This window comes from Carex rostrata, chromosome 23 (genome assembly GCF_964058835.1).
Source record: "Carex rostrata chromosome 23, lpCarRost1.2, whole genome shotgun sequence".
Lineage (NCBI taxonomy): Eukaryota > Viridiplantae > Streptophyta > Magnoliopsida > Poales > Cyperaceae > Carex > Carex rostrata.
Window position 1 is genome coordinate 6121488 of NC_135940.1, and position 13239 is coordinate 6134726.

Sequence of the window (13239 nt, forward strand, 5' to 3'; positions counted from 1 at the left end):
TATAATTTATAAGTGAGTCTTTGTTGTCGAAAACAGTGTTCTAATATATCAAATAGAGTGACTCTATGGCACTATGCATATTACGATTTGGCACTGTGCTACGGCTCTATATTCGAGTTTTCAAATCCTAACGGTCGATCCGAACCGTTCATCTTGTTCTCCATATTAATATGTGTTTAGAGACCAAATTTTACATTTTTTGAAATTTTTTTACTATTTTTTTAGATTTATTGAAAATCACTGTTTTGGATGGTCCAGAATTTTCAGATCAAGTGATTTTCTAAATATCTAAAAAAATAGTAAAAAAACGTTCAAAAAATGAATGCACTAAAATTAATTTATTAACCTTCTAATTTTGACCGCTTGACTTTATACTAAATTAATTCGAATGTTTAAAAATTTCACATGTAGATGCATCACACGTAAGGTAGGCGGATTTCAACGGTTCGGATTCATCATTTGAAATCAATTTTAGAGTTAAGCTCACCAAAATTTTGGTGAGCTTAAGAGCACCCTAGTTCTACTCCAAATATATACATATTAGACATTGAACTTTTGTGGATTTAAAGTAGAGGCCAATTCGTATTTGATCCGTATTCGAAAATCAGATACGAATAATCAATATCTGAATATCCGTGCAAATACGGATGGGAATACAAATATGACTTTAAATTTTAATTATCCGTATCTAAATAGTAGATATATACCATAAAGTTTAATATATATTATGAAAAAAATTATATAATTCACCATTATAATTAGATAAATATTATGAAATTTAGTATTTTTAAATAATATTTATATATTATTTAATAAATATTCTATTAAATTCATATTTGTATCGGTCTAGTATCCAATTTGTACCAATATCTGGAAAATAAAGACGAATACGGATATGGTTTTACCGTTTTACCACAATCCGATCAATACTCTGTAATCTGTTTTCACTCCTTATTTAAAGTTTAAACCTCAATTTATTTGAAGTATAGAGCCACATATTGTCAAGATGAATAAATGGACTGGTAAGACCAAATTGCCTCGTAATCTATAATACTTTTGAACTATGGTTTGAATATTCATTGCAAGTTATGTGTATAGTATGAATTATGAAGATTGTATATATATCTGTCACCGAACATTTCTACTGAATACAACGAAATAACTAAATGGAGAGTATTAATCTAATTGGAGAAAATGCCAAAAAAATATAAGAGAGTGAATAGGGATTAGGAGTAGAAAGGAAGGGAATAGAGGAAAAAGTGGAGTTCATAAGGATATTTTGTTAAAAAAAATTGAAGAAATATATTTTCGTTTGATAATTTTATTTTCGTTTTATAAAATTTTATAAAGAAGGATATTTTCTAAAATTTCCTTTTCTTTTCAGCTGAGAGGCCCATGGCCCATAGATTTAATCTTTTTTTAACGGTCCCTCTGACTATCTTTATTTACGATATTTACAAAAAGATTTCATTTGATTGAACTATTTTTTACATTCAACTTTAAAATGATAAAATGAAGAAGATAGAAAAACATCTCGATATCATTCATAAAATATATTCTATTATTGACATAACTAAGTAGTACAGGTTTTGCTACAACTTTTTACTAACATTCTACTGTTACAGAAGCTCTCTTCTGTGCGGTATATAATGACTGAAGTCAACTTGTTTATCAACGGTCAGCCCTCATGTTATTAATTGCTAACATATCTCTGGAGTTGACAACAAGCATAATAACGCAAGAATGGATATCATTGGTTCATTGAATAAATAAACCAAACATAGGAAAGATAGATTTCATATTTGAAAATATCAGCAGACTGATATATGCCTAATTATCGAAGTCATTTTATACTAGAATTTAAAACAAAAATTCTTACATTGTAGAGTCAACACGATACACTCGATAGTTTCCATTCACACCTTGTTTGGATGGAGAGTAGAGGAAGGAAGGGGAGATGGAGAACAAACTAAATGCAAAGGTATAGGCTTTCTTTGATTTCTCGTCAGTTTCCTCTCCAGGTAAAGAGAAGACAGATAGTACAGAACATCAAACAGATTCACACTGGAGTCCATTTAGAGAGAACCGTCTTGATATCATGGCAGATTAAAACGAAGGAAAAAACCAGAAGTCTCCATTTTAAAACAAAGGGTATATTATTCAGTTTAGTTTATAAAACAATTAAATAAAATGTTAAGTAATGAAGAATGTTAAATTTTGATGGGATATTAGATATTTAATAATTTGGGCACACCGGAAATTTTCCCTTTATTATAATGCTACTGTTAACTCTAGGTACGACTAAACATATACAACTGTCCATATAAAACTAGGAAGACAAATATTGCCATTCTTAAACCGAGAAAACCCTTGGAAGAAAACAAACCTCAACACTTGTTACTCTTGGAAATTTAAAACCTCCTCTGAAAGCAGAAATCATTAGCTCAGAAAAAACATAAAAAAAAAGTATTTTAAAGTAGTGAAATTAATGTTGCTCTTCCTCTGAACTCGACTCTATGGTCTCAACAAGAGCGGCCTGATCAGAGCTCTCCATGCGATCCTCACTCTTCTCTGGTGTTTCCTTTCTTAACTCATGGCCCAAGGTTGAAGGAGAATTCAAGTTCAAATCTTGTGATGCAGCCCCTACACCCGCACCTGACCCGGATCCAACTCCAACGCGCAATAAAGACCCATTTTTTTTGCTTTCTTCCCTTTTCTTTCTCTTTCTAAGGCTCAGTCTCGGGTCCTTTGGCCGGGAAGGAGGTGGGCCTGGAATTTTGAAAGGAGGTATTCGCCCCTCTGAGTTTGCCTCCCCATATAATAGCTTTAGAGACTGTGCCACAGCTGATGCAACCGGAGGTAATGAAGGGCCTGCCGGTACCGGAGGAGGCGGCGGCGGCGGAGGGGGCACACTGACAGCATTTTGCAACCAATGTGGAAGCTTGTTTGATTTTGATGAACCAGCAGCACTGGTTCCACTCAGATCTTTGCTAGTACTGGTTCCAGGCAAGAAATTTGCAGACTCCTGGGGCCCATTCGGAGCATTTCTAGCATGGCTAGATCCGATTCCGACATCACGTGATGTAGTGGAGCTTCCTTGCACAAAGGTATTGCGCAAAAATGGTGGTAAGAGATTAGGGTCAATTTTTGACCCCGTCTCCTTAATTGCATTGATCTGGCCCATGGGATCCATACGAGGGGGCAGTAATCCAGGATAGAGGTCTCCAAACCCTAGCTGGATGTCAGTTAAATGAGACCTAAACCTAGGAGGTGGAGGTTCCATCCCAATACCAGAATTTCTAGTTCCACCACGTAAAGCACGTACCAGCATTTCATCAGGTAAGCCTGGTCCACTAGAAGGCGGCTTTGGCAGCTTAGAACCTGACTCGTCAAAAATTTTCATCTGCTCCTCTGGCCATTTCGCAGCCAAGTCCTCAGGAGTTCTATATTTTGAGAAACTCAGTTTTGGGTCCAGCAGCATAGTCTCCCAGTTTCCACGCCCATGTCGTCTCACCCCAATCCAAAGAGAATCGAGTTCTTCCTCAGACCAAGCTTCTATCTTTAGTCTTTTTCTCAGCATTTTGTTATTAGCAGACTCAGCTCGAGATAGTATGTTATCAAGCACTTTTTTGTGGCTCTCTGGCATTGGCTGATGTGGCGGCGGTTGCATCTGGCCAAGGTTCGGCATAGGAGGCATAGATGGCATATGAGGGTTTTGGCTGAAAGGGAAGTTTGGTATGAAGGGTATATTCGGCATTGGTATTGTCGAAAAGTCTGGTAAGAATTGTCTTTTGTCGGGGTGTAATGCTTGTAAATTAGGCATATGAGGGAAAAGATCCGCTGGTGGCCTAGCATGTGCCGATGTGCTGTTGTTGATGTTGCTATTGAAATCTTGAAGATTTAAAGGAGGAAACCCTAATCTCTCTTGGAACGAAGTGAAGGAAGTGGAGGGGCCCACAACAGGCTCAAACGGATGCCGGCCAGTTGTGGAGGGACCTGTAGGAGGAGGGAAAGGTACCTGAAAATAAGCAAAAAGTTATACGTATTACATAAACTATATATAAGATTGTGTTTGAAGCATCCTTAAATTTTGCTTATTAAGATAGTAATAGTAAACTATCATTTCTCAAAATGCCCCTACTACATTCACCAAGTGGCACACAGGCCCAAAAGCAGCACATACGGAAACCAGGCCCACAATCAAAACGCTAAATATATCATGCAATGATTAGTTATTTTGGTTAAGCACATACGCTACAAGTTGATCACAGCATTACGATTGCTAAAAAAGAAATTTTAATTTGTCAAGCAATCTAAGCTAGACACATGAGAGCATTTATTTTACTGAATACATGCAAAAATCAAACTCTGTTAAATTTTGTGATCTATTGAACTGAAGTGTAATTGGCACAGATAATTTTCTTAGTCATTGATGATACTTGGAGAACAAACTCCTCTTCCAACAACTTTTCACAAATATAATCATTAGTCCATTCCACTATATATTTTGCACAATGATACGATAATCAAATATATTTTACTATAATGATCCTGATTTCTACACAAAATAGGATGTATCATTTTACTAATCTCAACTTCATTAATTCCCAACCCTTAAATTGATGCTTACAAAAATAGGTGAGGGAACTATTGCATAGAATTTTTATGAAACATCCTTGTCAGGGCTAAAGAGTAGGACTTGAGCGCATTTTCAATCATTTCTAAGGAGTTTCCTGCTAAAAGTAGAACTAAGATTTTTCATTTAGTGGGCTAATGCTTTTGATTGTTATCCATAGATCCAGTTATACATGCCCATTAAGCAGTTCATTATTTATCTACACCATATATGCATGAATTAATTAAACTAGATGTATAGGAAGTTAGGAACACATTCAATTAGCACCAAAATTGATCTGAAATTGGTACGGATAATAAAAAAACCATGGTAACCTAAGCTCAACCGGATCAAAATTGAGAGTGATTTGAATCTGACATTCCTAAAAGCATCCTACATGGTAAGTATCTCAACCCTAAAATGACCCAATCACACCTTAACCCGACACGCTGATAGATCAACCAGCTGTTTCCTCATATTACACGTAAGCATTAGGTTATCTCGTCAATTAATGTTGAGGGGGAAGTTCTAGTTTTTTTAAAAGCAAATAAATTAGTAATATAATTTTCATAATTAAACAAGTTACATATTCAAGAAAATTAAAGAAGACCAAGATATTCAATAGAATTGTGCAAAGTTGTGATAAGTCGTAAAGTAGCATATAGCCACCACTAAAATCAATAACAAAGTAACAAGGTTCCAAGATCCATTTAGCAACATTGAATTCACATCTCATAACTAAATACAACACTAAGAAGGAAAGTATAACCAACGGCCCATCACCTATTGGTAAGGTATTGCGATCAGAATTAAGAGAGATGGTTTTCTCCTTGTAGTTTTTCATTTTATTTTGTTTAGCCTTTTCCATTTCATCAAAAAAATTAAAAACATGATATAAAACCATTAATGTGAACAAACAAAAACAAAAAGGGAAAAATAGCAATTGAGAGTTTACCGCAAAGAATGGAAAGCTGCTATGCGGGACAAAGTTCTTCAGGCGGGCCCGCAACAAATCACCAGAAACACTACCAGGTGGATCTCGTCTCTCCTTCTCGGGTCTGGGCCTGATTCCAGGATCTGCTGGCCGATCCAGACCCAAACCCAAAGTTGGCTGAGACAAAGTGTCTCTTCTATCAGGCCTTGGCTCCCTTATGATACTAGTACTCTTTTTTCGAGGTGCATTTGGAGCACCTAGCCCCAATACAGGCATATGAGGCGATGAAAGGGCCACCGAATTCGGTACAAATGGTCCTTTAGGAGGGACAATAGGTAGATCAGAAAGAGGCTGTTGTTTAACTTTGTTAGGAAACAGTCTTTGAATGTGCATTGGTGAGTTCTCTGGTCCCTCTAAAATTTGAATTCGCTCAGTTGAGGGTTTAGGTTTTGACTCGGGTAGTGCAGGTGGTTTGTCAACTGCCTTATCCCTTGAATGTAGTTCCTCAACTTTGGGAGGAGCAGGAGGAATCAAATGCCTTTGAGCTATCCTTTCTTTTTGCCGAGCACGGAGTTTAGCACTGTTTTTTCATGAAAAAAAAAAAATATTCCAGTTTACCAAAGTTTATTTATTTCAAGGTAAAAACTTTGTTAGGACTACCTTGATTGCTGATGGGTAAGGTAATTGACTATATGTCAACTCTACTAATCTAGAGAAAAAAAAAAACCTCAACTAATTTGGAAATAAAATAATAGGTTAAACTTACTATTTTTCCTTCCTTGCTCGTCCCACAGGAGTGTACTCGCGCTGCTCCTCTTCACTGCTCTGTAGTATCAAGAAATTTGAGTAAATGTCACACCAAAAATAGAAAGCAACACAACTTTCTGTTAGTGTGAAATAATTTATTTTCGATTGTTTATGAGTAACAGTAAACAGAAAAAAGGTTTGTGTTCACATGAAATTAATATGCAGTTGCGGTTACAGTTGCTGTAACTTTCAGTATATCAGCCAACAAAAATTATGTAAGAGTTTTGTGTGATTACCTCGCTCAGAGCTTCAGCAGGAATTGAAGCAAATGTTTCTCTGTATGAAACTGCCTTTCTCTGCCTCTTACCTCGGCCTAGTGATGCTTCCTCCTCGACTTGATATTTTTCCCACCTACAACCACAAGTTAAACATAATTTCTGTCATAAAACTAAATTTACAGCACTAAACCATATCATTTGATGTCACAATAAAGACCTGTCGCTAAAACCAATATCATTGTTATAACAGATTATTATTGACTACAAACCATCAGTAGATGCCCCCAGAATACAATCCCACGAAGCATCAAAAAATTAGATATGATTTGAGTCAATAAAGCAAACCTGACACGTAAAAGTTTTTCCCATTCATTTTCTTCTTTGTCGCTGGTAATGTTATTGTCCTTTAATTCATTGTTCTCTGCACCCTCACCGGCAGTGTCTGGTGTAGCATCAGCTGTAGCAGGCTCTTCATTTGCTTCATCATTCCAATCCAGCGCCTGATTAAAGGGTGGCCAAGAATGAGCAATCAACTAAAGAGATAAACTTTCAGCTAATCAAAGAACTACATAAAATCAGATTAGCAAAGACAAACCTTGACACTTCCAAGCATGTCACTTTCCATATCAGTATCAGCACTCCCCTGTGTACCTGACTGGAGATCAGAGCGGTCAAGTAGCTTGGCCACCGAGTTCTCATCCCAAACCAACTTGGTACTACCTGACCCAGCACACTTGTCTTCATACACATCACCTAGGCCTCCAACTCTCCTTCTATGCCGATGCTCTCCAACAACATCCCCGTTATTAGCACCTTTGTTATTATCATTACTAGTCCCTTTACTGTCAATGTTGTCACTGGGAGTACCCTCCATCTCCCTAAACAGCTCTTCAGTCCCCCATTTGAGGATGTCCTCGACCTCCTTTTGGGTACCTGATTTGTTCACAAAAAGCTGGTCCAGCATGAGTTTTTTCTTCGCAAGCTGGAGGATCCGCTCCTCAACACTAGCACGGACCACAAGGCGGTACACAAGGAGTCGATTCGACTGACCTATTCGGTGGGCCCGGTTCATAGCCTGTATATCAGCATGTGGGTTGAAATCTGAGTCATATATTATCACTGTATCAGCTGTTGCAAGGTTTATCCCGAGACCACATGAACGCGTAGATAGAAGAAACACAAACCGGGTTTTATCCTCATTGAAACGTGCAATGGCCGCTTGCCTCTCAGACACAGAAACAGATCCATCAACCCGCTCATAGGTGCCGAAACCAAACTCACCCAGTAAATAGTCTTCCAAAATATCCAGCAGCTTTGTCATTTGAGAAAAGATCAGCACTCGATGCCCATCCCTCCGCAAAACCCTAAGCATCATGTGGAGAAGTGTCAGCTTGGCTGAAGCTTTAATTCTCATCTCATGCAAGAACTCAGGCGTGCCAGACTCGGGCTCTGTTCCAGTTATCAGATATGGGTGGTTGCAAACTTTTCTTAATTGCATTACAATGTTAAGGAGCGATTGCTGTTGAACCCCACCCGAGCCACCAGCTCCCCTCCCTAAGTTGCGTAGAACCTGGTAGTTCTTGGTCAGCATTGCACGGTAATACTCAGCCTGAATTGATGACAGTTCTACCGGCACCACCCTCTCAGTCTTTGGTGGAATGTTTTGCATTGCATCCTTTTTAAGTCGGCGTAGCATGTGTGGTGCCACAAGCTTCTTTAACTCATCCACCTTCTCAGCAGTAGAAAGGTCATTAAAGTTCTCTTCAAATGCCGAGAGAGAAGGAAAAGAGGTGGGCTGCAAAAAATTTAATAGGTTGTACATCTCCCCTATGTTGTTCTGTAGGGGTGTCCCTGTCAGTAAAACCCTATGTTGAAATGAGAATGTGTTGAGTAGGCTGAATAATTTGCTACTTGAGTTTTTTAGTCGGTGCCCTTCATCTACTATTAGCACCTCCCAGGGGACATTGCGAAGGTATGAAGCATCAGCAAGAACCATCTCATATGTGGTCAGGAGCACGTTAAATTTATATGCTTTGGTGGGCTTGGATGACCCAGTAGCATGCCATTCGTACTGCCTAATTATAGCCCTCGCCTTTGCTCCACCATGGTACTCCACCACATTCAGATGCGGAGCCCACAGCGTGAACTCAGCTAGCCAGTTTGGCATGGTTGAAAGAGGAACCAAAACCAAGGAAGGGAGTAAGACCTTAAACTCACAACAAAGTGCAGAGAGAAAGGCACTTGCCGAGACAGTCTTGCCAAGACCCATCTCATCCGCCAAAATAACATTCTTTGACCGGTACCAGCATTTCCTCAACCAGTTCAAGGCCTCCAACTGGTGCGGGAACAGTGTGCCTCTCAGCTCTTCTGGTTGCTCAAGTAATGGATTGAACTCTTGACCATCCCTTTCTTCTCTTTTAAAACTACTTCCTGCATCCTTCTCTATTGCATCAGATTCAAAAGTTCTGAATTGATCAATCAAGTGGGAAGAGTCTTTTATAACAGGTTCGTTTACACTTTCCCATGTGCACTCATCGTAGGTCAGGCCACACCACTTGACCAGCACTTCCTCTTGATTTTCTGTGCCAGACCGAAGAGAGAGAATGCGCTGTGGCTTGGTCCATTGTTCCTTGCATATGTTGATCAGAGCATAACCATGCTTTGCTCGGTAGTTCTCCAGTTTTCTTCTTGCAATAGCTTTAAGCTGTGACTCTGACACCCACATGTTGTGGATATTTGATTTGCCAACCCATTTGATGAGAAACTCATATGTATCTTTCTTGGCGTCTTCTTTGGGTTTATCATTGGTTGGGTTGCTAGCTTTTGGGGAAGAATTGCTGTCCTCACATTCTTTAAGAGATTGTTCTGATTTAGGCTCAGAGATGGTGTCATCACACTTCAGCCGGCAACCATGGACACGGTCAACCTAAAGAAAAAAAATATTTGAAATATAGTACATTAAAAAAAAAAAAACAAGACCGTATATACTTCAGATACCCAGATAAGTTGAAAATAACAAACGATTACCGATATAAAAATGGTCAAGTACCTGAAGTACACTGTCTAATGGTGCTTCAATACCCACCAAACCTTGCTCATCAAGCCCTTCTATTGCAGGAGATACAAACTCAGCAACAATCTAAAAGAGAGAGTCCCAAGTATCTCAATTTCCAACAAGTCAAAAGATGCATCAAAAAGTACATAAAAGTAATAAATAAACATATAGATAGCTACCTCTTGCTTCTTTTTACTAGAATATCCTGTCTTCTTTTTCTCTTTCTTGAAACTCCTTGAAGATTCACGTTGATCATTTTGTCTCTTCCTAGGACGGGACGCACTATAATCCGAAGTCGAGCTTGCTTCTTCATTTGACCCGTCGCTATTATAAACCAACTTAGACTTCTTTAACCTCGACGACTTCTTCTTGTCAGAACCCCTTTTATCATTCCCTGTTGATTTCTTGTCAGAACCCTTGTCATCATCCTCTTTTGACTTCTTTCTCATTGCGCTATCAATGCTCTCTGATTTAACAGTTTTTTTCTCCTCGGACTTGTCAGAGGATCCCAATTTGAGAGTATTAGACCCCCTTTTAAGCCGTACCAGAATGGGGCGACGAGAAGAGCTCGGCTTCGGCACATCAGGCGAACCATCATGTATTGAAGGAGCCTTCTCTTTCTTATTGGACTTGGCATTATCGGGTATAGTTAACTTCTCAGGTACAGTTTTCTTCATAACTCTTTTTGTCCTCGCACGTCTGGAGTAAACAAAGCCTTTGTCTTCAGTGCACCTTGGACAATGCCATTTTCCCTCCGGAGCATTCTTCATTTAATAAAAAAAACAAAAAAAATAATTAAGTCACATAGATTCAAGCAAAAACAACAAAACAAAACAAAAAGCTCTAAAATTTTGAACCATCACCTCAAGCGGTGGATTTAGACAATCCAGGTGGTAGGTGCGGGGACAGCTGTCACAACAGAGCAGATCACCCCCAACATTGCACTCTTCACACTCATAGTAGTACTTCATACAAAAATATCATAGAAATCAGAAAGAAAGAAAAACAAATTAAAATGTGAACTCATGCAAAATTTTCTTTTTGGTTCTCCAAACAATGCTAATTTAATTGAAAATTTTCACACAAATTATCCTTGTCAATAATGGCAAGCGACTTTTCTTTGTTCCATTGTTCAAGACACGAAAGGATCTATTTCCGAATTAACGTATTAATATAGGCTTTAAAGGGGGATTTTGACAAACCTTCATGTGAAAACCCGCCCAAAACCTTGTCAGAACAGAAATTTGGTAAGCTGTAATGCACTTGACAAATCTGTACCAAGAGAAGATTAAAACAACTCACCCCATCTTCTCCTTTTACCCGATCACGGAACAGAGACTCCTCTGTATCTTTCTTCAGCCTCTTGCTGGCAGAGGAGCTGTTATGCAAATAGTTAGAAGTTACCAAACTTCCCTCCTTCCTAATGGATAGATCCACCATGGATACTGTTTTCTTCCTCTTTCGTTTGACAATGGAGTTGTTTCCATTGATATTCTCCCCTGAAGGGCTCTCCTCGCTCATCTTTGGAGCTTGAAACTAGGAAAATGAAAAACTACAACAGTAAATCTTCTTGCAAAACCACCTTTTATTTGTGCAATCGACATAAAAGTTATTAGGTGGAGCAATTTGTGCTCCTATGTCCTACAGGGATTTCATATTTGCTAGTGATTTGAAATGTAATCCATCTTATAAAAGCTAATGGGGAACACACTGCAGTGTATTATACCTGATCTAATATGAAGTGATCAAACAATCTACAATTGCAGTCCTGTAAATACTACTGGTACAACTTACATTGACACTGAATAAACCCTTTTCACTATCTGAGATTAAATTGCTCCAATTTCAGCACAATTACAGAGCAACCAAGCTCAATAACCCTTTCTATCTCTAATTTATACCAATACAACCAAATCAACGAAGCTGTTAAACTCCAAAGCTCAAAACTTCACCTCAATCGACCAATACTGGCTAATAAGAACCAAAAATTACACAAAAAATGCATTAAACTGGAAGAAGATTAAATCCCGAAAAAAGCACGTACCTGACTACCTTAAACCCCAAATCAGCAAATCAGGTACAAAACCCTCTTCCTTGTTCGATTTCGCGCCACTTGAGGCAACCTGGAGACCGGATTGAGCGTCGATCTATACGAGAATCTGGCAAGGGCAGAGAGGAGAGGGGAGAGAGAGAAAGCGAGACGAAAAGACGCGAAGATAGAGAGAATAGACACCGACTCGGCTATCGAGAGGGGGCCATATCATTTGTCGCCCCACTGCCACGTCATGAGGCGTGAACAATCCAGCTCGACCCCACCCCGCTATGCGCTGCGCATAGAGCGGTGGGGCCCAGAGGGGATGGCGACCAAGGGGGTGAAGACACGTGGGACCTACTGCAGGCGTACGTTGAACGTTAACGGGTTTGGGTTTAAATAATTTCGTTTTTTCTCTTCGGTCCGCGTTTTGCGGGGAAGAGAAGAGAGTGGTGGGAGAGGCGAGGAGAGAGAGCGCGCCAATCGCCATCTCATTTTTTTTTCATCACTGATCGGAGATTTGACCCGTATCATATCAATATATGCTTCTACTTCATACATGCTCTTTGCTTTGTTAATTTTTTCCTTTTTTTCTTATTATAATTCCTCTTTGACTACGATAGAGAAAAAGATATGAGATTCTCCGAAATCAAGCGTGTCAGAATCCACTAAAGTAACCCAAGTTTTGGTGTTTATATCTGGTATATCCGAACCGTCCGATCAGTGGTGGAATGAATGATCTCCTTCAAAATTCGTGCCAAAATAGATCTGACGTCCCAGATCTAAACTCAAAATTTGTGTTACTTTAGGCGATATGAATTCCCAATGGTCAAGCGGTGTGCTGAACTGGTGATATGTATGGAATATTATACAATATATACTTGGGTTTTTGAAAGGGAAAAAAAAAGACAACCGAAAAGCGAACTTTTAGGTGGTTTTCGTGGAGCCCACTTTTTTCCTCTACCCAAAACCCCAGGAACAAACGGGTGCGGATCCTGTAACCCAAATTTTAAGATTGCATCCGGGCCGTTCGATCATCAATTCAATCCGAGATGAAATACACGTTATCCCTTTAATAATCGTTCTAAACAGATCGGATGATCCGGATCCAAACTCAAATTTTGAGTTACTTTAGGGGATCCGAATTCGCAGCAATAGGTTTAAGAGCAAGGTGGTTATGGAGTTGGTGTAAATAATGTACATATTTATTTGGGATTTTATCATGCTCCCATGTGGTGAGTTTTTGAACATTTAAAGACGACAAAGAGTTAGTTGTTTTAAGCGCAATGATATAATTAGTAGATATATTTATCCATCCATGAATATCCCGGTCAACTCACTGTCTAGCAGTCTCCTGCATTATAGATGTTAAACGTACGTATCATCATTCGATTTAACTGAATTATAAAATAATCAATATGAAAAACAAAACAAAAAATTGAATAATAATGCACTTAATATGAATAATTAATAAAACAAACCAATCACAGCCAATAATAAAAATATTAAACATGAATAATAAATGTCATGTTTTAGTATCGCTATAGGGCAATGTTGTAAATAACAATATGCGCTTGT

The 13239-nt window shown here is 38.7% G+C and overlaps 1 protein-coding gene across 1 annotated transcript; it reads right to left on the bottom strand.

Annotated features, from left to right (window-relative positions):
* Positions 1-2267: 2267 nt before the first annotated feature.
* On the bottom strand, positions 2268-12031 carry LOC144574536 (protein CHROMATIN REMODELING 4-like). The gene is made up of 11 exons (XM_078324501.1): positions 11674-12031; positions 10932-11165; positions 10493-10594; positions 9809-10393; positions 9624-9713; positions 7170-9500; positions 6920-7074; positions 6593-6707; positions 6316-6374; positions 5571-6129; positions 2268-4018 (listed from the first exon to the last, which is right to left on the bottom strand). Exons 2-11 carry the CDS (start codon positions 11148-11150, stop codon positions 2486-2488), a joined length of 5748 nt encoding a protein of 1915 aa, XP_078180627.1. The 5' UTR covers positions 11151-11165; positions 11674-12031; the 3' UTR covers positions 2268-2485.
* Between the last annotated feature and the right edge of the window lie 1208 nt (positions 12032-13239).

Coding starts and splice junctions, on each gene's coding strand:
- LOC144574536 (XM_078324501.1), bottom strand. CDS start 11,150: ATGAGCGAGGAGAGCCCTTCAGGGGAGAATATCAATGGAAACAACTCC. Junction 10,394..10,492: donor GTCTAAATCCACCGCTTGAG/GTGATGGTTCAA, acceptor TATTAAATGAAG/AATGCTCCGGAGGGAAAATG. Junction 6,375..6,592: donor CTGCTGAAGCTCTGAGCGAG/GTAATCACACAA, acceptor TTGATACTACAG/AGCAGTGAAGAGGAGCAGCG.